This window comes from Cynoglossus semilaevis, chromosome 16 (genome assembly GCF_000523025.1).
Source record: "Cynoglossus semilaevis isolate Cse_v1.0 chromosome 16, Cse_v1.0, whole genome shotgun sequence".
Classification (NCBI taxonomy): Eukaryota; Metazoa; Chordata; class Actinopteri; order Pleuronectiformes; family Cynoglossidae; genus Cynoglossus; species Cynoglossus semilaevis.
In genome coordinates this window covers 4,089,518-4,115,017 of record NC_024322.1, presented here as the reverse complement: position 1 = coordinate 4,115,017, position 25,500 = coordinate 4,089,518, and the positions used below count along the sequence as shown (strand labels likewise).

Here is a 25,500-nt window from a genome sequence, read left to right as displayed (position 1 = left end):
TGGGGCGGTGGTCAGTGCTCTTGCCTTACATGTTGGAACATGTTCCTCCAGTATGTGTGGGATTGTGTGTTAATTGAACTCTCTGAATTACCGTAGGTGTGACTGAGTGTGTGACGGACTGGGAAACTATCCTGGAGGCTCAGGGCAACCTGGGATTGGCTCCAGCTTCCCCTGCTACTCTAACAAGCACAAAACACAGAGTATTTTCCAGATACGTTAATGTAAAGATATTTGAATCAACAACCTTGATTTTAGTAAAAAAGTTGCTTATACCTACTTACACAATCGTTGCATCTGAAATGCAAAAGAGACATGAAATAATTAGAGGTGCTCTGTTTTTGTTTTTCGTCATTATTCAGTGAGTCCCTCGAATAACAGCTACACTTGAGGAGTCAAAAAGGAAAAACTTTTGGCTGCCAATTGTGGAGTTAATCATCTGTTGACTGATACTTAAACCAAACCCAGGGGACCGTGGACGAGGGTTTAGGGAGTTCACCGTGGGCTCTGCCCTCACAACATAAGGATGAAACAATGAAGTGAAAATCCACAAATGACAATCATGACAATCATGATTTAGTGTTAAGACATTATTTGACCTGAAGTTGTTACAGTGACGATCAGTGTGATAGCGCTGAGTGCAATGGAAACACGTCATCATCTACATTAATGAATGGGCTGACTCATGGGACTGGGATGGAAACTCTGACAGCCTCTGGGCCACTGGGCTGGAGTTTGGAGTGGAACTTAAAGTAAGCATGTTGTCCTTTATCCTTAATGATAAGGTTAACATGTAGCCCACAGGAAAAATGGAAAACATTTAGACAAAGGATCTTAGCCAATTCTAAAATTTAGGCAAAGAAAAGGGGTAAAAATAATGGACTGATGAAGAGTTGGTATTTACCTAAATGTTAGCCTGGAAACCAGATCACAGACAAGGTTTGGACATTTACTGACAATTAGCAACAATAAATATTTATTTATACACTACATTAATTCATTAATATGTATATATACAATGACCTTTGAATCAGTTTGAAGTTAATCCAAAAGCAAAAACAGAAGAAATCTAGTGAAAACAATTTTCACTAGAATTAAATAAGAATGAGGTTTTAATTTCATATAAAATGTAAAAAAACTGTAAGATAATAAAAGCTACAGCTTAGCCTATAGCTACAATTTTCACTATATTTCAATAGAATATAATAAGAATGAGGTTTTAATTTCATATAATATAGGACTAATTATTAATGTGTTAAATTGTGTCAGAACATGGTGAAGTGCAGAATTGGCTAAAAGTTAGCATAAAAAATGAATAATTCTAAAATTGGCGTAACATTAGCTTGATCTTTTCCAGAAATGTAACAATGCTAGCTCAAAGTTAGCCAGAAATACTTGAAACACTGTCAAAAACAGAGGATAGCATGATCCGTGGTGAAAGTGAGAGCTGTCTGCCGCCTCTTTAACGATCATCTGCATATCGACGCAGTTATAATAAATAGCCCAGATATTTCGGTCGATGTCTTCCACCTTTTTTTTTTTTCTCCCTGTGGGCAACCAAAGACCTCAATCTCGCAGGTGATGCATCATCCTGCAAATTCATATTAAGAAAGTGTTCATATTTTCACTGTGGTCACGATGAGAAAGTGTTTGGACAGTCACATCGCACTCTGTCCTCAGTGTGTCTTCACTGATTTGCTTTTTCAGACACTCTGATACTGCTTTGTTGCGCGCGCCCAGTATCAGATCGCAACCTGACACTGGGCGGAAATGGGTCCATTTGAGACAAAAGCGGCTGAAAGTAATGGGCAACTTAAACATCTGAGGATCCATAATAGCCGCTGCAGCAGAGTGCATGGGATACGGGCAAGTAATGACACTATATGTGGACAAAAGTCCGATGTCACCAGGATTGTTTTTCCTCCTGGTCCCAGTCCTTTTATTGGTGACAGATTCGTGCAGTTTTTTATCTTCGACTGATGCTCACTTTATGCGCAATTGTCCCACGTGATACGAAAACCTACAGGAAGCTTAGGGTGTAGGTTGAATGCAACTGAATGTTAGCAGAGACTAAATGTTAGCAGAGACTAAATGTTAGCAGAGACTAAATGTTAGCGAGACTAAATAGAGACTAAATGTTAGCAGAGACTAAATGTTAGCGGAGGCACAGCTGAAAAGTGAACATTCTAAAATAGTGTTAACATTTGGAAAGTGTTCAAATAATAGTAAAATAACATATGTTCACAAGAACAGTAAAGAACAATTAACATATTATTATTATTATTATTATTATGCAAACTGCACATGCAACAGAATACAAAAAAAACTAAATTTAATGTTCAATTTGCTTAAAATTAATTCAAATTGTTTCTGCAAATATTTACTAAGTTTAAATTGGATGTCCACAACACATCTGATCAGATTTTTCACACTGTTACATCACCATCCACAGAGACACTCATTTTTAAAGCTAAAACATTTCTTGCACTTGTTTTGGTGCCATGCATGTTATGTTGATCCTCACACTTTTACTGTAAATGTAGCTGTGAATTGTGTTAACTAGTTTCCAAATGTTTCTGAGTCTACCACGAAATATTTCCTGTTCAATGTTCAATGGAAAAAATGAAGTTCATTACCGTTTAATTTTTTTGTGTTTAGCACATTTTTTTTCAATTTGTAAAAGTCAACATTTATCACAAACATCTAAAAGCTAGCGAGCATGGTGCATCAAAAGGTTAATGTTACCGCAATGTTAATGTTAATGTTTATTTATTGAATTGCTTTAGCTGACAAATAATATTAACATCTTAACATAACATTAATATCAACAAATCATTCAACATAATATCAAGAAATGAATATTTAATTAACTTTCTATTACTGTTTTTATTCTATTTAGACAACAAATAGAGTAATTTTAAAAAGTAAATTATAAACAAATATTTTTTTGTATTTTTTTTTTATACAGGGTAAATAAATTGGACCTTCAGCCATGTATGATATATATTCTAAAATTTTTCCTGTTGTAATATTTTTGTTCTTATCCTAGTTTTCCTCATTCTTTTCTTCCTTTTTTTTGCACAAAAACCCTGGGTTAACAGACGGCTCTTGAAGCAGTGATCAGACCTACAGTACCTGAGAGTGAGGCTGCTGTGATACCTAATCCTGACCTGTTACCATAACAGTTCCATTAGAGTCAGTTCAGTGCATGACATGTAATAAAACAGTGACAGTTGCTGAAAAAAGATATGTTCTTCCTCACAGAAATAGCATTATTTTCCCCCAGATTCCAAACCTAATCCTGACGACCTGTGATTTTCAGTCCGGATGTTGTAAAGGACAGAGCTGTAGGAAATAAACCGATGGATGGAAGTGAACGTAGTTTATAAACTTCAGTAACATTTCTCTGCTTTTGGTCCTTTTTTTTCCTGATTTATTTTAATTTAGTCAGACTTCAAATCCTTCTCTCCCACCATTCTTTAATCTTGAACACCAAAATATGGATGGAATTAAAAGTAATTGCTCAGGCCTTTGCTTACCTACTCCATTTTGAAGGTGCGGAGCGTTTTTATTTTTCTTATTTTCTTATTATTCTTTTATTTATTTATATGCTTATTTTATTTCGCCTCCATCAAAGCTGAATTTGCACAAAAAAAGAGCCTTAGCAAAATGTTCTTCCCTTTGTTTGGGTGTTTAAATGATTCTGAGCGAAGCAGCTGCAGCGCCGCAGAGACATGAGGAGACTGTAATTTTCATATTAAATTTACAAAAAAGCTATTGATCTACTGCAGCAGTCAGGATGGAATAATGCTGGCCAAAAAAAACCTGAGACCCAGATATGGGATGTAACTTTGAAGATTATCTTTAGGTAACAGTTTTCAAACCAAAAAAAAAAATGCTATTTTTTCTTTTTTTTTGTTTTTTTTTTATGATAGGGAAAGTTTGTCAAAGGTCTGGCTCAGGGGCCAATGGTGCTCCTTGGTTTGGCTTCTTGCAAACTACAATGTTTTTATTAACACTCATTGTTGCTGTCCCCCCATCAGAGTCACTAATTCGTTTATATCACAAACTTGAAGCTTGTCTGCTGGCCTATATCTTATATAGTGGCTAACCTTTAGCATCTTTGACGACGCATTTTTTTTTCTTGTGCAACTTTCAGACATGTATATCATTTAATCGGAAACCTTAACCATTGATCACTTTTTTCACCCTTCACAAAAACGTAAATAAATAATCTAAAATTAAGGATTATTTTAAATAGTTATTCCTTTACAATAAAAAATTCAAAGATATTTTTTTTTAAATTTGGCCAAAAGGAAAAAGAGAACTAAACTTATTTTATTGGTTGAAATGAAAATGAAAAAGTAAAACAGAGAATAGCAAGAGGTAAAGATGTGTTTAAAAAAATGTACAAACAAAATGTAAAAAATGAAAAAGAGTAAATTACAAGGTATTGAGTGTAAAATTTAGTATTTCTTGAAAGCTGGGGGAGAAAACACAGCGCTGACATTTAAAGGTGTTGTGCGTCTTTATATGTACTGTTTAATATTATTGGTTCTTTTATGTTATGTGCCTTAGTACTGCCAGCGATAAGCCTGTATAAAACGAAGGGTATTAAATGGCCCTTCAGTGTTGTCAGCTACAGATTTAAAATCATTTTTCTACCAACAACAACAAATAGAAGGAAAATCCAATGGACACTTGATATAAGACTATTTAAAGAAATAATTTCTGCCAGAGCTCCCAGGAGCGGTGGAAAAAAAATCTATTGTGATGAATATGGCGCCAGTGAAGGTCCCTGCATTTCCAGCTGCATTGGTCACGCAGCGACACCGCACCGATTCCCAATCTATAGAGTGCAATGAATATGCTTCAAATGGCTGTAGAGTCTGAAAGTTTCATCCATTTATTTTTTTCTGTTACCGGCAACGGGTTAGAGAGGGATTATCAACACCCACCTTCTATTGACTGGGCCAATAAGATGGATGAAATAATCACCGGGGGATGTTACAGTCATGAGAAATGAGGGGAGAACAGATCAGAGGAGAGAGTGAAGAAAAGAACATGGAGTCATCTGTTCTTGTCCTTTTTTTAAAATAAAAAAAAAATGTTCACACATTTTATTTCCTCCGGGTTTTCAGTTCAGAGTTTGAACATGTAAGAGAGAGCAGACACACGGCTAAAAATATAGAAATATTACATTTTATGTGGAGGAGTCATGAGTGTGAGAGAAATTACTCCCCCGCTTCACAAAAAAACCCAAAAGATCTTTATCTCAGGTCTACCAAACCGTTTCAGCATGGACTTCAGTTTAGAGCATGGAAAAAGTATCTTAAAAAGAGTTTTGAAAATTGTCAAAAAAAAAAAGAGTATTTCTTTTTTTGTTGATGAATTGATTACATTTCTTGGTGCCTGAACGTGCACAAAAAACTCGTTAAACTTTACCACAAATTTGGAAACATAAAAAATGGCCGACATAATAAGTGCATGTATTAACTGTAGGACAAAACAAGTAAAAACATCTCTGTGAGACAAATCCTGAAACCAACAAATGTCTAACAACATTGACCTACGATAGATTGATGACGATGTCGCAATCTCCCACGAACTAATTAGGAAAGTCTTGTTTCGTCATTCAGACGTACGGCCGGTTGTACTCCGTACATTGGCGTGTGCTACGTCCACTTACTGTGGTTTGTGTTGGTTTTCTTTGGGGAACTTTTTGCCCTTCATTATGGCTCCCAAGTGCAGACTCCTCTGATGTTTTAGGTCCTATATTATCATGTTAGCACTGTGTTAGCGTAGCTCAGTGACAGAGGTCACGGTGTGTAAGTTCAGACTTACAGCGAAATCAAGTTTTGTTGCGCCATAAGAACAGAATTTCGATCTGCTGTGTATAACTGTTCATTAGCCACAGCACCTCCTACTGGCAACAGGAATTGTCTTGCGTTACCTTGAGAAATTAGGATTATTTTAAATTGGGCCAGAGTTGACTGGCTAAGAAATACAAGGCATTGTTCAGCCAGCTGTGTAGCGCCACCTACTGGCAACACTTGAACTGTACTCCTGCAGTCATGGGAGTGGCAGAATGGCCTGTTGCTGCCCCCTAAGGCAACTTCCCAGTATTGTTTTCTTTTTTTCCAACCGTACTAAACCTGACAGGAAGTCAGTCATTTTGAATTCACAGTCACGTCCAGCCCAGTCTTGCACAGGGATGTGTTTGGACCTGGTTACTTCTGTCTGCAAGTTATTATTCTAATTACATTTCGTGATTATCTGTGAATCCGACACGGCTGCGGATTTTTCACACTCTTCTGATTTGATATTGATTATGTTATATTTTTATGAGACGACAACAACCGCAGTATAATAATGATGATATTAAATAAAAATGGGAAAAAAAAGATTTGTAATCTGAAGGTGTTGCTTGACAAGGAAAAAAAAAAAAAATTTGTAATCTGAAGGTGTTGCTTGACAGAATCGGCGTGAAGAGGCAGATAGCAAACGAAGCTGCATCCAATTAGGTTTATGCACGGCTGATGTGCGGCGTCCCGTCTATTTTCGGTGCCCAAAACACAAATAAAACACTTTTCTGTGCAGCACTGTCACTAATCAAAGTTGTGCACTGCAGCACAGAGGGGAGAGTGAGAGCCGGAGTCTGTGGGCTGTTCACCGGTCTAAATATTAACTGTTGGGAAATCGATGCTTTTCTCTCCTCGCCGTGTTTGCTTCAGACGCCTCCATTAAGTTATTGGCCGCAATCACACGCACACACACAAAGTCTTTTAATACTGGGTACAATCATCCAATACCTTGGATTCAATTGAACTTTAAAATAAGTTAACTCCTCTACATTTGGCTCTGGTTTTCCTTTTGGACTGGCCTGCACTGCGTCCAAAAACCAGATCAGTCCAAATCAGACCTACGCACTTCAGCTGAGAGAGTGACTCATCTCTCTTTGGGAGTTGTCGAAAATGCAGCAGTAATTAGTGGTGAAATGTTTGATTCTATTTCATGAGCCGGAAAGTGGCAGGAAGAGCAGACAAAGCTGAGAAGCGTTCGACAGAGTCCGACCTCTACATAACATTGTGCATGTTTTTAACTTTGTTATTTATAAAGATAAACATCTTTTCAACAGGAATATTTTAGATATGCAAATTGTCAATTGTCAAATTGTCGTTGTATAAATTTAGCTAAATCTAGGCTAACCTTTTTAGACAGACTAACGTATTATTATATTATATCTATTTTTTGTTATTGATTTTTACTTCTACCTGGGTTTGATTTGACATATATTTTAATGTTTTTCATTTCTATTATATTTATAGTGCAATAATTACTCTAATTTATGTAACGAATATATCGTTTTTATTTTTATTTTCGATTTCGAGTTACCCCTGTATTAGGAATGTCTCACACCAATTAGTGTGTTTATATAATTTATTTTTTTCTCATTTTTACATATTCTGGCCTAGGTTTAAATTCCGTTTTAAATTATGTTTTATCAACATTTTCTGACCAATGTGACCAATCAGACTTCATCATTTGTCAAAAAAGCTATAAAAAATATTTGTGCAAGATGATGAATATCCCTGAATGTGTCATTAGCACATCTCTGATGACATTTTCAAAAATAAAAAAACTGCATAATAACTGATAATTAACACTTAGTCTTGGAGGCCAATAGAGCTCTGCAAACCATGTGGGCGATACGCATTATGAAAACATTGAGCGGTGCACTTCCAAATCAAAGCCTAACCTACATGTGGAGGCCAGGTGCGCTAGGCTAATGTGCGCTAGGCTAATGTGCGCAAACAAAGGAAGACACAGGAAGCAAAACAAAGAAAGAGATTTTAATGGGTAATTAACTGACTTATTATATATGAGTTGTGATCAAAACAAATACGACAGAAATTAACTGATACGTCAACCAATAATCCACTCTATAAATAAGTAAGGTGTTTTTGCGATTGATTTCAAAATGCAAAATTCTAATCCAGGAAATGACTCATTACTAATCCGGTGTGACGCGTGTCCTCATATAGCTTCAGAAGATAATAACATTACAACAATTATCTCTATTCTTCAAAGTCAATTATTGGCCTTTTGGAGAATTCTTGCCCATTAGTCACTTTTCTTCTTCACTTTCACCTGAGGAAAGTCGTTGTAAAGACCAAATGAGGAGCGATTTGCAAATGTGAAAGGAGAGATGACAGCTCTGTTGCTGCGGCTGCTGCTGCGTTCACACAGTATCGACGGATGAGGCAAAGAAGGAGAAATGACCCAATTACCAGTGATAAAAGATTATTCCGGGGCCAGTCATAACACTGGAAATGCAGCCTTAATAACTACCTTTCTTCAGGTTCATTAACACAGACACTAACAAAGGCTGCTGTAAAATCAATTTGAGTCATTGTCAATAATAAATTAATGTAGTCTCTGCGCTAATTGCATTGCAAGTAATTTTGCAGCTCTTTGTTGACGTGTCTGCTGTCAGAAAAACCGCGTGTCCGCTTGGATCTGTCCGCTCTGGACCGTGTTTTTATTTTGCATTCTAAGTCAGACACGGCTTTACACAACCTTAAGTTTAAGGATGCTTTAAGGAGTCCCTGTAGAAACGAGGACAGTCTTGTTTCGTTTTGTTGAAACACAGCGCGGTGTTATGGATTTCGAACGAAACGAGCAAGAAATACAGTCAAAAGTTGAGTTTTACACGTGGTTGTATTTGTGTCAGGGATGACCTTTGACCTCAGACTTTGTCAGTGTCATTTATCACGGTGTTTCCCAAACTTTTTTTCTGGGGACCCATATTTTAAAAATCACAAACCTTTGCGACCCAAGTCAATAGACATTATTCGTAAACTCCTGGGAAACATGATGGGAGACTACCCAAAAAAAAATCAAATCTTGTGACCTACCTGAGGCTTGCGACCCAGTCTTTGGGACACAATGATTTATCAGATTACCTGCTGCTGTGACCCTGTGGGTCAAATGTGTCAAACTCAAGGTCCGTGGGCCAAATACGGCCCGTCAAGTTATTTTCTGTGGTCTGCCGGATCTTAACAGTGTTAACAGTGTCTTAACAGCTACCTAAATTGTCCCATGTATTACATTTCGTATTTAACAGTGTTGTGTTACTACTTAAATTGTCCCATGTATTACATTTCGTAATTTTTTATGTTTTTCTGGTCCTTTCATCAATAGGTCAAAAGTCAAACGTTACCCTTAGACTTCTGAGCTAAAATTAGAAATGATGAAAAGATTTATATAAAGGTGAAAATAAACATCAATACCAGACAGTAGAACACAATATGACACCATACTGTACCCTTCCATAGTATTAATACAAAATGACACAGTGGAATATGATAAGAGACCTAACGAATGTCTCCGAGATAAATACTGCAGTGGTTGAATATTTTGAAAAGTTTTCTATATCTGCCCGTAAAATTAAATATGGTTCTGTACCTTTAGACTCTGTGTTTCACCTTAAAAGATACGTTTGAAATGCTGATTGCTGATTGGCTGTGATGTCAGTGCACATTGGGTTTGTACATCACCTGTGTTATTAAGATGGCAGCACTTGTTGTCATCCATTATCGCCCGGTTCTTAACAAGATGTTATCCCATTATTACCTTATCTTCAGCCAGCACTTGTGCGAAATGCTTCCCGTAATCCCATAAGCCATCGGAAAATTAACACAAATCCCATTTCACTACATTCCTGAATGAGGACTGAATAATTAATGTTTCGGCAGAGGAGATGTGTCGCTGTCGATAGCGTGGCGAGATTCTCCTGCAGGCTGCCTGTAAATGCACTTGCACGGAGGTCCCCTTAGATTATGATATGCAGCGTTCAGAGAAATGAAGTGCTACACTATCCCCGCGCTGTGTTCCTCAATCATTGGTATCGATGTGTGCTTCCTTGAATTCAGCCAGTGTTTGGTACTAATTGTCAGCCAATACCTTAGCTCCACTCAGGCTATCGCTGAGCAGAGGTCACCAAGCTCCAGAGCCCGTTAGTCCCCGTGAGGTATCGTATGAAGCTTTATCGGTGCCACACAGGGGTCTGAGGCTACGCCGTTACCGGATACTATCTCTGTAACCTTTGATATTATTGATGCTGCGGTCTGTGTGGACTCAACTCTAACAGTCTGCCTTTGCACATGAGGGGTTTATCACCATTATGTAGGCGCTACACCTAATATGTTAGCGGTTTTGCCTTCTCACATCTGCTTACACCAGACTGGTAGATGTAGGTCTAACTCGACAGATGAAACACAGCGCAATTTCTTTCTGACTGGATCGCATTCACGAGGAGACCCATTACGGCAGATCACAATAGTACGAGGTGCAGCCATTAGGAACTGACATCACAGAGGACGGCAGGTTGTTATGGGATTCTACTGCAAATTGTTTCCCTGAAAGCTGACATGTCTTGTCCTAATGCATCCATCTTCAAACACAGGATACAGGAACTACGTCCAACACAACAGGTGAGACACAATGGCACATTTTCTCATTATTCATTTTGTAATAGAGTAGTACTGAAATACATCCAAAAATAGTTACATTGAGGCCAACTGGACAAAGTAGGGTTTATTTGGAGACATTTCGCCTCTCATCCAACAGGCTTCTTCAGTTCAGTTCAGTCACTGGTTTTAATTGGAAGAAAAAAAGGGATGGTTTCCTGATTGGTTGGATGACAGGTTGGTTGATTGGTCGTTAGATACTAACTAATTAATCATTTAAATAAACAATTGAATGCAATTGTATTTTCTTAGGAAAGTAGCAAGTAGGTGAATGAAAAGTTGGTTCGTTGGTCGATTGGTTGGTTGGCTGGTGAATAGGTAATGATGTAAATAAGTATTTTAATAAAATACAATTTCATGTTCTGTAGGAAGTGGTATTACAGGTAAGCAGGTAAGTAAATGGCATTTGGATGGTTGGTTGGTTGATTGGTTGGTTGGTCGGTTGGTTGATTGATTGGCTGGTGATCAGGAGATAAATGGTACTACAAGTGAACAGGTAGCAGAATGGTTTTTTGATTGATTGGTTAATTGGTTTGTTTGGTTGTTGATATTAAAGCGATAAGCTTGTTATTATGTATAATTGATGATTGGATAGTAAGAACGCTAAGAAACGCTTTGACACAGTAAAAGTAAATTCATTAGAAAAGTACTCAAAGAAGAAAACAATAAACCAGTCGGTTGAAGGTTGTCGAAGTTCCCAGAGCTCTTTCAGCCCTCGAGCCGATGTTCAAAGACCGGCTTTCAAAGATCCATTTTCAGACATACACAATTCAAATTGCATTCTTTTTGACGTCTGTGCTTTGAAATATTTAAAAGCAGAGAGAGAAAATGTCATCTGAAAACTCTTATAACTCAAAAAAGAAAAAAGAAAAACACACCCATTTAAGAAAGAAAAACCCCAACATGACCTTTTATGAACATCTGCTTTTCTTTTATGCATGAGTTCTAAAATGCAGCGGAAGAAACGTTTAAAATCTTTACCTTTAGATACAAAGCATAAATAACCCATTGCAAAAAGCAATCTTTAATTTAACAGGTTTTACGTCGTACGCAGTTAAACTTGAGGTTGAAATACCAGTATTTGAAATGCCAAGGAACTCAGAGTGCAGTACTTTAAATGTACAGTATATAGTACTGTTGCGTTGTGATCTTTTTCTTCACTGGTGGCGTAGTATTTCCCTTATGTATGGTTTTCTGACGGTGGTTGCTGTACATTTGTTATTACAGTAGCTTCTTATTAGCATCCTCTCTAGTTAAATAAAGCTAACAACAAGCTAACAAACTATGTGTGTTATTTTGGCCAATTGAAAACAATAGACATCAAGGCCTGGCTAATAGAATGTAACGAAAACAATAGACTGTACATCAAGGCCTGGCTAATAGAATGTAATCAACTGAACCACACAAATGTTGTGGATTTATTTTGAAAGCACCTGTTAATGTACTTCAGTGTAAACCAGTGACTCATACTGCTAATCTCAGCCCCAGCCAGGCTGAGATTGATGTAGAACCAGTATAGAACATTCATTTTTTGACCTACTTGGACTTTTTGCACAGATTTGTGGTTGGAAATAAAAGAAACAAAAGAACCAGAGAATGAATAACAAGTCTTAGGTTGGAAAGCTGAAGACTTGGTCCAAAAAAATGGGTCAGTCCGTTACTAAGTCTGATTCATAAAACTATGGAATTATTATTCATGGATTTCCTTTGTTTAAATGTGCTGAAAAATATGCGTAATTTGTATTCTTTTTTTATTATTGTTAATTCTACCTCGGGCAAAATCAAATTTATTCCATTTTTCAATTGCTATTTTTTTTTTCTCCTACGTGTGTCATTCTCTGTCCTGATTTTGTTGCTGTGGATTGGAGCGAGCTGGATCAATAAATCTAATCTAATCTAACCTATTCTATTACAATAATTTAATCTAATGTAATCTAACCAATTCTGATAATCCAATCTAATCTAATGTGACGTAATAATCAAATCTAAATGTTTATAATTACTCTAAGCAAACCTCTTTTAATAATGCAATCTAAAGTTATCACAATATTAATCACACAGAATTTTTTTTTCTTCAAAATTATTCTTCAAATCTTTGTTTATTCGTGTGTTCGTGTGAATAATAACTGTTCCTAAAAGTTAAATCCTAAATGCTAAGTTGTTCATAAATCATTTTTAGGTTTATGATTATAGAAGTACATTTTTGTCTTTGTCACTGTATATTATATATATTATACAGTACAGATACATAAGCCATGTGCATTTAACCCATCAACCTATTCCTGTTGATCACTGGGACCAGGTGGGTTCCAAACTTGCCCATTTCTGATAACGAGCCCGATTCTCTTAGCGACATTTTTCATTGTTATTATTTCCAAAGATGTTGTGTTTGAGAGGAATTTTTTTCCCATAATGTGGTTCATGTACATTACTGTCGTCCTTAGATGCAGCCTTGCAGTTTCTGCCGCTGCTGCTGCTGCTGCTGCTGCATTAGCTCTGAATCTCCTTCCCAGAGTGTGGTACAAAGGCACTTTGTTGAGATGATTGATTTCTTTGTGGGGCGTCTGTTGTGTGCACTCATGTTATGGCTATTCTGCTAATGAGTGGTGGGGAAAAAGTATTGAAAATAGGAGGAGTGAATGTACAGTACGTCTGAGTCGGTCCTCCTCCCAGTTATTGAATACGAGAATTGGAGGTCGTCTCATAGATCTTATGTGGAACCTCAGAGAAAGCCTGTATCTCGACGGCAGTCATTTAGAGGTTTTTAATAAATGCGAGATGAAAGCTCACCCCCGAATGTGAGCATGTTTGTGTCTCAGTAGGGAATGAACGTCGAGACGGGAGAACCTTTTCATTTCAAAATGAAAGGGACAGACGATGTGCAAGGATAACGGAGGGAAAAATAAAGGCATTAAAGAGAAAAGCCTGAACTGTTATTCAGTCAATTCTGTGAAAAGACCTCAACAAGGCTTCATCTTCTAACAAATACTGTTTTCAACCTCATGTAGTGTTACAACGGGTTCTTCAAATCTACAAACACTGGTCTGGAAAGGTTCAACACGACACAGCAAATATTGGTAGAATTTTTAGTTCATGAAAAGACCCTCACATCCTGGAGTTTTGATGACAAATAATGTAATTGATTTTCTTGACCAGTCAGTAAATGTGTGTGGTCTGAATGTGCCAGTCAAACATCTGAACCATACTGGTCATTATGATGGAGTTTTAGGCTTGAAGGACTTCCTGAAGCAAAACCGTTTTCCCGCAGTGTATGGAATAACAACATGTGTATCTACTGTCAAGATTAGATAATGGACAGTGGGATTATTGGAAATATAGTGTGCGTCATTGAGCCAATGCATAATGTAATATATCAAAATACATGTAGAATTTTAATCCTCTAAACAACGTTAATACATTTTTAACTAATCAATTAATGCAATTGACATTTCAATTTTGGCAGACCCTGCACATATACTGTGTTTGTACTGTGTTTGTACAATACATATATACAGTATGTTTTTATATGTGAATATGTACTGTCTATCTGAATACATATATATATTTAGTAGAGAGTCGTTAGTTTCAGCATTGGTAATTTAACAATACTAATGAAATATGATTATGACTTGCCATAATTAATGACTCTTAATATCAATACATCACATTAATTTTTTATTTTTTTCTCTAATATTTCTTATAATTATGTGCTAATTGTCCTTGAAACAATGGATTTTTAGACATTAAAGGTATATATTATATATATATTTATAATTCGAGGCATAAATGTTATCTGGTGGTGATGATGATTTGTCATATATCACATATTGTGACTGGTGAAAAAACACCAAACTATCCTTTAATTCTTAGATTTTTTTAGTGATAAATTTGACTCTGGCTTCAAGGCTGTCAGATAATAATGAGATCAATGGGAAACACACTCTTTTTTTCCCCCTGTCTATTCTTGTGTGCGTTGAAGCCAATGTCAACCTGACACTTCTGTGCTGTCCTTCTGTTGATCAGGAAAGAAAAAAAAACCCCGCTTCACCTCAACAGTTGGATGATGTAGAGCTGAGATATACAGGCCAGATTAAATGTTCCTCCTTCTAGAGCTGCCATGTGCGTGCGTGGAGATTTACGGTTGTGTTCATTTTGAGTTTTAAGCCCTGGGGGGACGTGGGGGACAAATGAGCCTGCACAGCATCTATCCATCCGTCCTTATGGACACACAGGCAGATGCAGAGGTCTACACGCCGTCTATAAATTACAACAGGGTTGTGCAAGAAGCACAATTTGCACATGGCGAAAACTTCCCCTGCTCTCAGACATCCAGACGTTTACGCTTCACCTGTCAATTTATGAATCACATGCCGCACAAAACATCGTCGGAGGTTGCTCAGCCTTTCCTGAGGCTGTCAGCGTCTCATTTGTTGTATGCAGTTGGTGTCAAGTGTAGGAGGAACGGAGGAGTGAAGCAATCGAACAGGTTTTTTTTTTTAGGCGTGGGCTTATATCAGAGAGGTTGTGTCAGCTCTTCAACTGCAGATGAATCACTCCACTAAGGCTAGAAACAGATTGAAAAGCAGACGACGAGAGTAAGGGTTCTTCTTCGAGTATCAAAAAAAATGTAATTCCAGTAGATTTCTGACAGATGGAAAGTGCGGTGTTTGCAAATGACTCCTGTTCTTGTTGCCGTGGTGGTAGGATGACATGACGGTGTCCTCTATTCTCCGACTGAAGAACATCTGCGACGGGGTTGTAGCTCAGACATAATTTATGTCTTGGACAAAAACAGCTTGATCCACTTTAGTCACACTTGAAATCGGGATTAGAAAAATCTCCTGGCAAGTGATGTGAGAGTAGTCAAACCAGGTCACTTGAATCTCACAGAAATGACCACGAGAATCTGGGAGAAAAAAGGGGGAGAAGAAAAGGGAGCTCTTGCTGTCAGATGTGCTCTCCTCTCGTCGGGCAGATGGATGGCCAATTTCCACTCCAGATGTGCTTAGAATCCATCCAAACCCAGACTGGAGTGGCTTTAAAAATGAAACAAAAAGCCTCTGACACTTAGAAGAGTAAGCTACACACTGGCAGAGGGAGTTCAGTAATTATTTGTAGTCTGCTTGGTGCCAGTTTTTATTGTAATTCCAGATACGTGCGGATGTTATGCAACTCGAGCGAAGCCAAAAAGCACGATGGACGTTGTTGTTGTTGGCCTCTCTGCGTTCACGTCAAGACAGGGCTCGGTTGATCACAAAGAGAGATGATGCTGACAGCTTCAGATCCTCGGACTCTTAATCTGCTCCCACAAGTTTGGACGTGATGTAATCCTGCAGTGTGGGATTAAAGAGAACACACACAGACTCACAAAAGGAGTCATTGTGGTTTCTTTTGTGCTTTTCAAGGGTCACAACAGGGGTTAATAGACTGTTGGAGGCATCTGAGGAGTAGATAAGTGAGGCAGACCCGGTTAGTTTTTCCCCTCACCTTTTCTAACTGCAAACGTCTGCCTCCAATAGGGGAAGTTTAAATGTTAAAAGCCATAGCTGACGAGATTCTATTCAAAACCCCAATTATTACAAAAGTGTGTAAAATGTCAATAGTAACAGGCTTTGTTCTGATAAACTGGTAAAGTTAATTAATTTTCTCACAAATATTCCCTCAGTTTTGAATTTGATGCCTGTGAGACATTTTAAAATAGCTGGAACAGTGGACACAAATGACAGGAAATTGACAAAGGCATTACAGAAACCTTTTTTTAAACAATATACTTAGTTAGGTTCTGGCCAACTTACTCACACACGCACACACAATTACAAAATGTCATTATGAAACCCAGCAAATAAATCATCCTTTAATTAACAGTCATAACAGTTCGGGAGGAAATGTGCAATTTATGCCATGTTTTAAATATTGGCATCCAATGTTGCCTCTAGTGAAACACTCACATCCATGCAGCGCATAAAATAAACCCCAACGTGAACTGTAAATAAAATAAACACATTCATTCTGTACCATTTTTCAATGTAATTCAATAAGTGACAGGTGAGACCAAGCAGTAACTACAGTGAAACGATGACTATCACTGTCCGGCCAATGACATGAAGTGTTTCTAGCATCTTTACTTACGCAGCCAATCAACGTCAACAACAACGGTGCAGCTGCATTGCAGTTAAACATAACTGTGCGGCGGATATAACAGAGCTAAATGCTGTTAACACCTATAATGGTGAAACGAAAGAAGTGAAAATTAAAAAAAAAGAAAAGAAAAAAAAAGTATTGCAGTTCTTTATAGTGGAATGGCTGTCACAGTATGTGTGATCAGAAGAGTTTTTTTTTTTTTTTTGCATTCCGTATGAAGAAAAAGGTGCTAATTGTGTTTGAGTTAATTAGCCATGTAACTTCTCAAGAGCTCGGGTCTGATCTGATGCTGATGTCAGCCTGTTGTTGCTCACTGTGCTCCAAGGAATTCTTAGTCTTGCGTGTACATGATAAATGACAGGGAACATTGACCTTAAAGAGTACTAAATGAAATGTTTGTCATCGGCGGTGACGCTTCTTAGTTTGTTCTATTTTAGTCCCAGCTCGTCCTTGGAAGATAAGGAACTGTAATTGTATCACAAGGACAGAAAGTCAAATTCTTTAGCTTTCGTTTGGAGCTAAAGCTCTAGATTCCCAGCGATGTCTTCGTTAAAGTTCACCTAGGAAACCGCTTTCTTGTTTCTCAACGCATATTAGTGAGAGTCCACCAAACATTCTTGGACAAACTTCCCCTCTGGAAATATCTACCGTTCAATTGTATGGGCTATTATGTCTAACGCATTAGCTGTGCATAAAAATTTAGAAATAAGACCAAAATGATTGCCTTCAAAATAAAAGCTCTTCCTTTTCCTGTATTTCGTGCAGCTATCACGGTGTTCGACGTGTTATCGTTACATATTTTTTCTTATTAGTACTATAATCAGTACTCTTTATCTACTTTTCAAAAAATACCAAAAAATTAAGAGCAACTGTTTTTCCTGCATGTTTTTTTTTTTTCAAAACAGAATTTTAACATGATTGGAAGCATGAATGTGGGCCTTTTTTTAAACCCATCACAAAATGCAGTGAAATACAGCATTTTAGCAAATTGTGGTTGGAAATGACAGACGTTACAGATCACAGCCAGTGGTTCCATAACCTTGAACTGTAGGCAGTGGTTACATTTTTTATTTATGTCACCTGGGCTTAGCAGCGTCTGTTTTGTCAACTTATCACACACTCATTTCCATGGTGATGCATCAGTTAAAATACAGTTGACAATCGTTGATCATGTTAACGTTTTCTGTACTTAGCAGACAAGTGATGCTTGGTCCTTAGATTTGAAAATCAGTAAATACAAATACAGTATAACTTCTCTACATGGTCTGTGTTTATAGAATCTGCCTCATTATATGCACACTTACATTGAAAATGTATTTTCTTTTTTTAAAAAAGCACAACTACAAGTTCCTAAAATATCCCTTCTTTTATTTCCACAGACAACTGCAATGGCCCCCTGGTATCTGCGTTGCCCCATTCTTCTTTCAGCAGCTCCTCTCAGTCTTCAGTCAGATACGCGGCCTACAATGCCAAGCTCAACAGAAGAGACGGTGAGTGCAGACACACAATGTTCTGTCTCTTCTCAATGCTTCAGTTCCTCACCACCCACCTGCTGTAGCAGCACTTACCGAGAAACGGCAACAATGGAGGCAGCAGAGCAGAAAATACCCACATGAAGTGTTTGTTCACCGGTCATATGGCCGGTTTCTGAGTCCAGCAGGGTTGGAACAACTCTTTAGTTCTGCTGCCTCACAGTAAAAAGGTATGCGGGGTGTAGCCCCCCCCACGTTCACACGTATACAGGCCATCAATCATCAGTGATTTGACAGAAGTGCAGCCGTTAGTGCTTAATACATTTTATTATTTTTCTCAACAACTGTAAAAAAAAAAAGAGTCCAGGAGGAAATGTTTGTCACAAGTAACAAAGTCTCCAAGTGTTTGCATTCACAATACAAGCAACAAGGTACTACACTGTGTGAATTCTGAAATTCTGTGTTATTTCTGATGATTCATCCTGTATTTTTTTGCATCAAGAATGTATTTTATCCACTTCCAATTCAGTCACCGTACATCTTCAGCCTTTGGTTATTGGTCCAGACTAGTCGAAGCACGTACAGGCACAACAATCGAAACCTTGTTGAAAATACAGGAATAGCAAAATATTGCAAACAAAATTCACACTAAAAAAAAAGGATTTTCTTGTGTTAGAAAAAAATGTATTCAAACCATTTCCTGGACTCTGAAACTTTCAAAGTCATGTTGTGGGGTTGTTGACCAACATGTGGGTCACCGTCCTATCAAATGCTAACATTCCGCTCTGCTTTACCTCGTCAGTACTTCCAACCCCGCCGGTTTTTCTTTGGTCTTCTCTGGATTCCAGCCAAATTCCAAATCTGTGCCTGTTAGGATAATCTTACCTGAATGATTATTTTCCTCTTTATATTCCAGCCCTGGGATAGGCTGTTGACATTGTCCAGGGAGCTTTCAGGACAATGTTAGCCAGATTTGGCCCCACGCCAAAGGATAAACCGTAAAACAGATGGATGAATGGATGGAGTCCTGGCTGTTTGGGGAGTTCTGCCTTTCAGTGAGTCATAGAAAAGACCGGCAGACAGAGAGAAAATTTATTCCAGCCATCAGGGCTTTTCAGGGTCGTTGTCAAAGAGGGCACTTGCCCCTTTTGGATGCACCCTAGAAGAGCCTGAGGGGTCAATTGGCATAAGGCAATAAAACAGCTGCGGGAAATACAGAAGTGGAAAACAGACAGGTGCCAATAAAAGTTGTTTCAGTGCACATTTCCAAATGTCACGGCATCCTCAAAGGGACGGAAAAAAGGTCTGATTGTTTTTGATTTGGTTTTAAATTGGCTGTGGCACGGTGGAGATGATGCCTTTTCATTGTCTCCGTCCCTTTTTAGTCCTGTGCTCCCTCCTCTAGTGCAACTTCCAGTCTTTTGGCACAAATAGAGCTGGCACTGAATAAATAAATTTCAGCAAATATACCTCCCCAGAGCTGCCGACATATTACATCTGCCATAAAAATCTAATCAGGCCCACAGTTGGCGAACAAGATAATCACTTTTGGGCTGTCGGAAAACAACCAAAATATGACCAGCAGGTGAATTACCAGAGGCTGTGCACATGCTTCAGAATGGATCAGCTATTTTAGAAGGGCAGAGAATAGAGTGGTCACTGGAGCGTAGCGTCACCTTGAAGCCTTTTTATACACTAATACTCCCCGTGTACATATCATGGCTTTGGACGTTTTTGCAACCCGAGCCGGGTTAAAGCTATGAGCTTAAACCACAACAGTCCAACGCTTGTCGACATAATTGATGTTTTATGGATCTACCTTGTCTCTTCGGCCTTGTTCCAGGAGCAGGAGGCTGGTCCCCCATGGTGACTGACCAGGATCCCTGGATTCAGGTGGACCTCAGGGAGCAGTTTGAGGTGACAGCTGTGGCCACGCAGGGACGTTACGACAGCTGGGACTGGGTCAGCAGTTATACGCTGCTCTACAGTGACACGGGCCGGGCCTGGAAGCAGTACAGGCAGGAGGACGGCGTATCGGTGAGTGTACATACGGGTAGTCACATGATTAGCAATCCGGTTTGCTTTGTCCTTCAGGATTTTACAGTAAATGTTCAGGCAAATCCCGATCACCTCAGCAACTAGCTTTATTAGTAGTATTTCCCACAGTTCTTAGTTACATCTGAATTTTATGATTACCGGCGTATTTTTTTAAAACATTTTTCATTGAATGACATCAACGGCTGGGCTGAACTAAGGTGTAATTGTAAATCCCTAATTTGCCTAAAAATAAGGCTTCGCTCCAATAATTGCAATCAGAATATTGCTAATTATTAAGTGGAGCAGCTGTAGAACTGAAGCTCGACGGCGTCAGCTTTTAATTAAAAACACCACAGGTTAGAAACCAGGTCACAAGTGTCGCTGAGCAAGACTTCTTACCTCACATGGCTTCGAGTAACTCTGCGTGAACTACATTCAGGATAAAGAACCTTATAACTTATAAATAAAAGTGCAAATTAACCTGTGACTTAAATGGAATATCGGTTCAATTCCTAAGATGTTTGGAGAGGCTTCGCTCTGCACAAAATAAAAAAAGAGAAATACAAAAAATATATATATTTCAATTTTTAATCTTTTTTGTAAACATTGATGCTAAGACATGGCGTCACCAACTTCCTGTCAGTGTTGTGACACACGTGACTACAGTCAGGCGACAGATGACATCTCCTTTCTTTTCAAATCGTTTTGTTTTTGTAAATTATTTCCATCCTTTATCCTCCCGTTTTAGCAGCTACTCCATAACTTCCGAACAACTGACGTATTAATTCACGACTGTTGAACAAAATCACCCAATAATAAAGACGTGTTGTGTTTGTTGCAGGTTTTCATTGTCGCGTCGTAAACATCGTATCATAAAACCTGGCAGCATGAATTAGATTTAGTCGCATTTTGTGTATATATATTTTTTTAATTGCACGTCACTCTGTGAGTTTTATAAATGGCATTTGCAGATAACTGTCAGATAAAATATCATCAGACTTCAGGCGTTTTTTGTTTTTTTTTTCAACATGGGAAATGTGTACAGCGACAGGAAAAGTTGTTGTATTTTTATCCTTCATGTAGTGTCACAGCCGGTTATATCAGCCTGAACAAGGACGTGACAGCCCTTCACGAGCAGCCTCATGTCGCACATTACACATCCCATTATTTCTGTACCTAGTTGGGTCCAGTAATGTCAGAGGCTGCTAACAAGACGCTAAAGTGGTGGTGGTGGTTTTTTTGTCCCCTATTTGGAAGTGAAGTGATCTGTGTGTGTGTGCACGCCCCCCGGCTTTAACACTGATGCAGAGTGAACTTTCATGTGAGGTGATCATTGTGTCTATCACTGTGTGTGTGTGTTTTTTTTTGTTTGCAACACTGTTTGTGTGTGTGTAATGAGCCATATTGTTAGTGTGTGTGTGTGTTTATGGGCCCTTCTGTGAGTGTGTGTTTTATAGGTGTATGAGAGTGTATATTTGTGTAAATCTGTGTGTGTGTTTGTTCAAGCTTGGGACTGCACATGTTTGCGAGTCTGTGTTCATGGACCTAATTGTGAGTGTGTGTGTGTGTGTGCTGAATTATTTATCAACACTCCCCACGGTACAAGTGCATCACCAGAGTCAGACCAAAACATAGAGCTGAGAGAGAAAATAAAGTCTCATCACTTACTTTCTGCATACGTCTCATCGTACCGGTGTCACTTGTGTTGTAAGTGTGATGAACGTCACAGTCAAATTTAACAAACGTAGCATTTATTGTTGTAGAACTAACGTCTATGTTGACATCTTTCCATTTAATTCTTTTTAGTTCCTACACTTTCTACATAAACGTAGTACAGAGCAGAGAGTTATTGCTGTCGAGTGATCATTTTCTCCAAAGACTTAGACAGTCCTTTCTAAGACTAAATAGTAGGTGGGTTTTATTAGTATACAACATGTATTGGCACAAAAGTACACATACTATCACATATGCACTATGACAATCATCCATCCATCCATTTTCATCTGCTTATCCGTTACCGGGTCACGGGGGCAGCGGACCCCACGACCGCCACCCAAATCACACTGCACCGTACCAGCCCCTCATGAACCTTCCTGTGGGTGGTGAGTCCACTGGAAGGTACCAACCGTCCTAACTGGAGGTGGAGGTGAACACATTGACTCTGGGCCAAAGCGCCTCTATGACAATTATATATGACTAAAATAACGATTGATATTTCTTTGACTTGTTTGTTCACCTATTGGTTCCATTGACTGAGTTGGTAAAATGTATGATAAACTGTGACAATATTTGTGATTTGACAAGTGCGTACAGGTCTAGTCCAGGTACCGATTTTAAAAGAGGTGTGAATACCAGTTTTCAGATCAAATATGCACAGATAATTATGGAGGAAATTGGTTTTAAACGTTGTAACAAAAACACTTAACACTTAACTGTGTAAAAAGTTGAAAAGTATGAAAGTTTAGTTTCCTGATGAGACGCACACATCACAGCTCCAGTTGTTAATGAGCTCACACTATCTTCCATGCAACTCTTTATCATCACTGGATGAAGAGAAAAAAAAAAGAAGCGAAAGGAAATATAAACTCTTGTGCAGCGAGAAAATGAGTGAGTGTGAATCAATATTGTCCAAACAGCCTGCAGCCATCACCCTTTGTAACTGTCTCATGAAAAATACCCCTTAGATATCAAATATTAACATTCAAGCAGCACTTAACTAGGGCATACAGGGACAGGTTAAAAAAAAAGTGCAATAAATGCACGGTCACACAGCAAAATTAAAACGCGACCCGACTCTAGTGCTTTTTTTTTTTTTTTCTTCTTTCCGTGCGATAACAAAATCTGTGATATTTAATGAAACCCACACCAGAGCCGACTAACTGCGGGCTCTTACCTAGACCTTTCACTGATACGAGCCCCCACATCCGTCTGGCATTTTAACAAGTGAAGCTCAAAGGTAACAGCTCGCTGTCAGAAACTGAGCTGAGGGGGGAACTAATGAGAAAGCAGCTGCCGCTGACATGACTGCGAGCTCTCAGCCTCTCTGAGCCGACACTGAGTCAAATTAGCCTCGCAAAATAAAAGGAATCTCTGTGAAAAAAAATAATAAAGACAAATGCCACGATTCACGAGGCAGCAGTGCTCAGATGATGTTGTCATTGAAACAGGTTTTGATCAGATTTTAATTAAAGTAAAATCCAGCATTAAGCACTAATACTGAACTTCACTAGAGCTGACCAGGCCATCCACCAGATTTTAAATGAGTTCCTGCTGTTGAAGTGCTAACTGAGAGCATACTTCCAGAGTGCACTGCTGTATGCAACATAAACCAATCATTTGTGAGAACCAACAGCAACCTGTTCAACTTTAAAACGTGAGCTCAATGCAGATGTGAGGGCTTGTAAACCGTCTGACAACATTTAGTTTTATTGAAATCACTGATGTATTTTTTCTCATTCGAGTTAAAGGGAAAATCCAGGCATTGTTTGTGTTGTTGCCTTAAAATGAACCACGGAATATTTTTAAGCGCTAAGTAAAAAACAAAAAACATTTGATTTGTACTTATTAGCTAAAGAATAAAAATGTTGAATGTTGTTGTTTATAGTTAAATGTGTCACAAACAGCAAAGGAAAGATAGACTGGGTATCATTTTAATGTTTTGAACATTAAAATAGTTGGGACTTATATGTACAGAAACATGAGCCGTGATTCCCTTATGAAATCACTTACGAACATCTAACTGCTTGAAATGTAAAACTAAAAAAACTAAAACTTTTGCCAGGTAGTTCAACACAACACAAACAGATTTGCCCCAGTATTACAGCACCGCAGAAGCTCGTGTCGTGACGGACTTTGGTTGAAGTGCTTGTTGCTTGGCTTACACAGCTTCTACTTGACTTTCTGCAGGAATTATTTCAGAAAAAAAAACAAAAACATGCAGAAGCACAAGTGAAGCAACTTAATTACTTTTGTGCTAATAATAAACCTCATTAGTGAAAAACCTAATAGAATAAAAATGTGTTTGATTAAATTACGTGTGCACTGTTACTGTCAATATCAATGATTGAAAAAAGAAAATACTTTATTCTCGCATGTCTTGCTGTAGTAAGAATCTGGTCTACATCACTCTGTGACTACATGTACGTGGAGGAGCCTGCAGAGCTGGCATTAGTCTAATTCCATGGATGTGTAATGTATTCAGTCTGCTGAATGGCAAATTAGCAGGTGGGTCTTCGCAAAAACTTACACTCGTGGTGAGGGGCCTTTTTCCAAAGCATGGGAGGCGCTCTAACGTTGTTATCCTCGGAAAGTCGTCTTCACAAAAACCTCCTTTGGAACGTGTGTAGATAAATACCTCCTCTTTTAAAAGGAGTGTTAGGGGGAGGCTGGGAGCGGGGGGTTCCCCACATTTATTTTCCTTGCAGGATAAGCGCTCAGGTGGATGGTGGGATCTCAGGAGAATTCAAACGTATTTGCATGATTGGTCTTGCATGTTAAAACCACTTGTATTTTATTATCGTTATTACAACACGGCCCCGGTCTCACAGGTAATTTAAACAATCTTTCCATCGCTGCTTCTAAAACCGGTGTTTGGAGATAAGATTTTTGCTTCACTCTGAAGACAGACGTGTTGGTCTGCTCCGTAAAATATCAAAGGTGGTGGGATTTGGATGAAATGGAATTTTCCGTTGACCTAAGAGTGTTGTTAAATAAATGAGTTCTAGGGCACAGATTTGTTGACACGTCCAAGTAAGTGGTGCAAGTTGATGTTCCCTGTGGGAAGACGAAAAAGTCGACACTTTTAGCATCAACTTGAACAATTCATACTAATCACATAATCACCTCATAAAATGGGTGGTAGCGTTAGCCTACGCAGAAGGAGCATTGATAAAAAACACATGAAGACCTTCATTACTGGTAACAGGTGCACAGAAGCTAAAACGTTAGTGGACACTTGAACAGGAGATCCCGTCACAAAGCTAGCTAGAACAAGTGATTACTGTATTATCTCCAATAGCAGAGCTCTAAACGTATGGAGAGTTACATGCTCATCGTTGGACGTGGTTTTTCTGTGTGGTTTCGTCTTCTGTCAATGTGACGATGTCATAGTGTGTACTCAATACCTATGAAAGTCACCTACGTTATCTACAGCTGGCAACAATGTTATTTTAACCACAAAAGTTACCATTAAATGGGTCTCTTTGCAGTTTTTCCTGCACAGCAAAAAAAAAAAAAACGCGGGCTAACGTATCGGTAGGAATGATAGTGTTTTGGTACAAATGCGGGCTAACGTATTGGTAGGAATGATGGTGTTTTGGTAC

General features: G+C 38.5%; 2 protein-coding genes across 6 annotated transcripts in view; one reads left to right on the top strand and one right to left on the bottom strand.

Annotated features, from left to right (window-relative positions):
• The window catches only part of phf11 (PHD finger protein 11), a 959,893-nt gene that overhangs the window by 457,287 nt on the left and 477,106 nt on the right, over window positions 1–25,500 (bottom strand). The gene's annotated exons all lie outside the window — the stretch shown is intronic.
• The window catches only part of cntnap5a (contactin associated protein family member 5a), a 111,289-nt gene that overhangs the window by 10,567 nt on the left and 75,222 nt on the right, over window positions 1–25,500 (top strand). The window contains exons 1-4 of one of the 2 annotated variants that reach the window (XM_025064038.1): window positions 17,827–17,933; window positions 18,050–18,160; window positions 19,059–19,197; window positions 19,986–20,179. In XM_025064038.1, the coding sequence (XP_024919806.1) occupies window positions 19,158–19,197; window positions 19,986–20,179 (234 nt within the window). In that variant the 5' untranslated portion in view covers window positions 17,827–17,933; window positions 18,050–18,160; window positions 19,059–19,157. Of the gene's footprint in view, window positions 1–17,826; window positions 17,934–18,049; window positions 18,161–19,058; window positions 19,198–19,985; window positions 20,180–25,500 lie in introns of those variants that run through there. The other variant, XM_008328141.3, reaches the window with a different exon arrangement.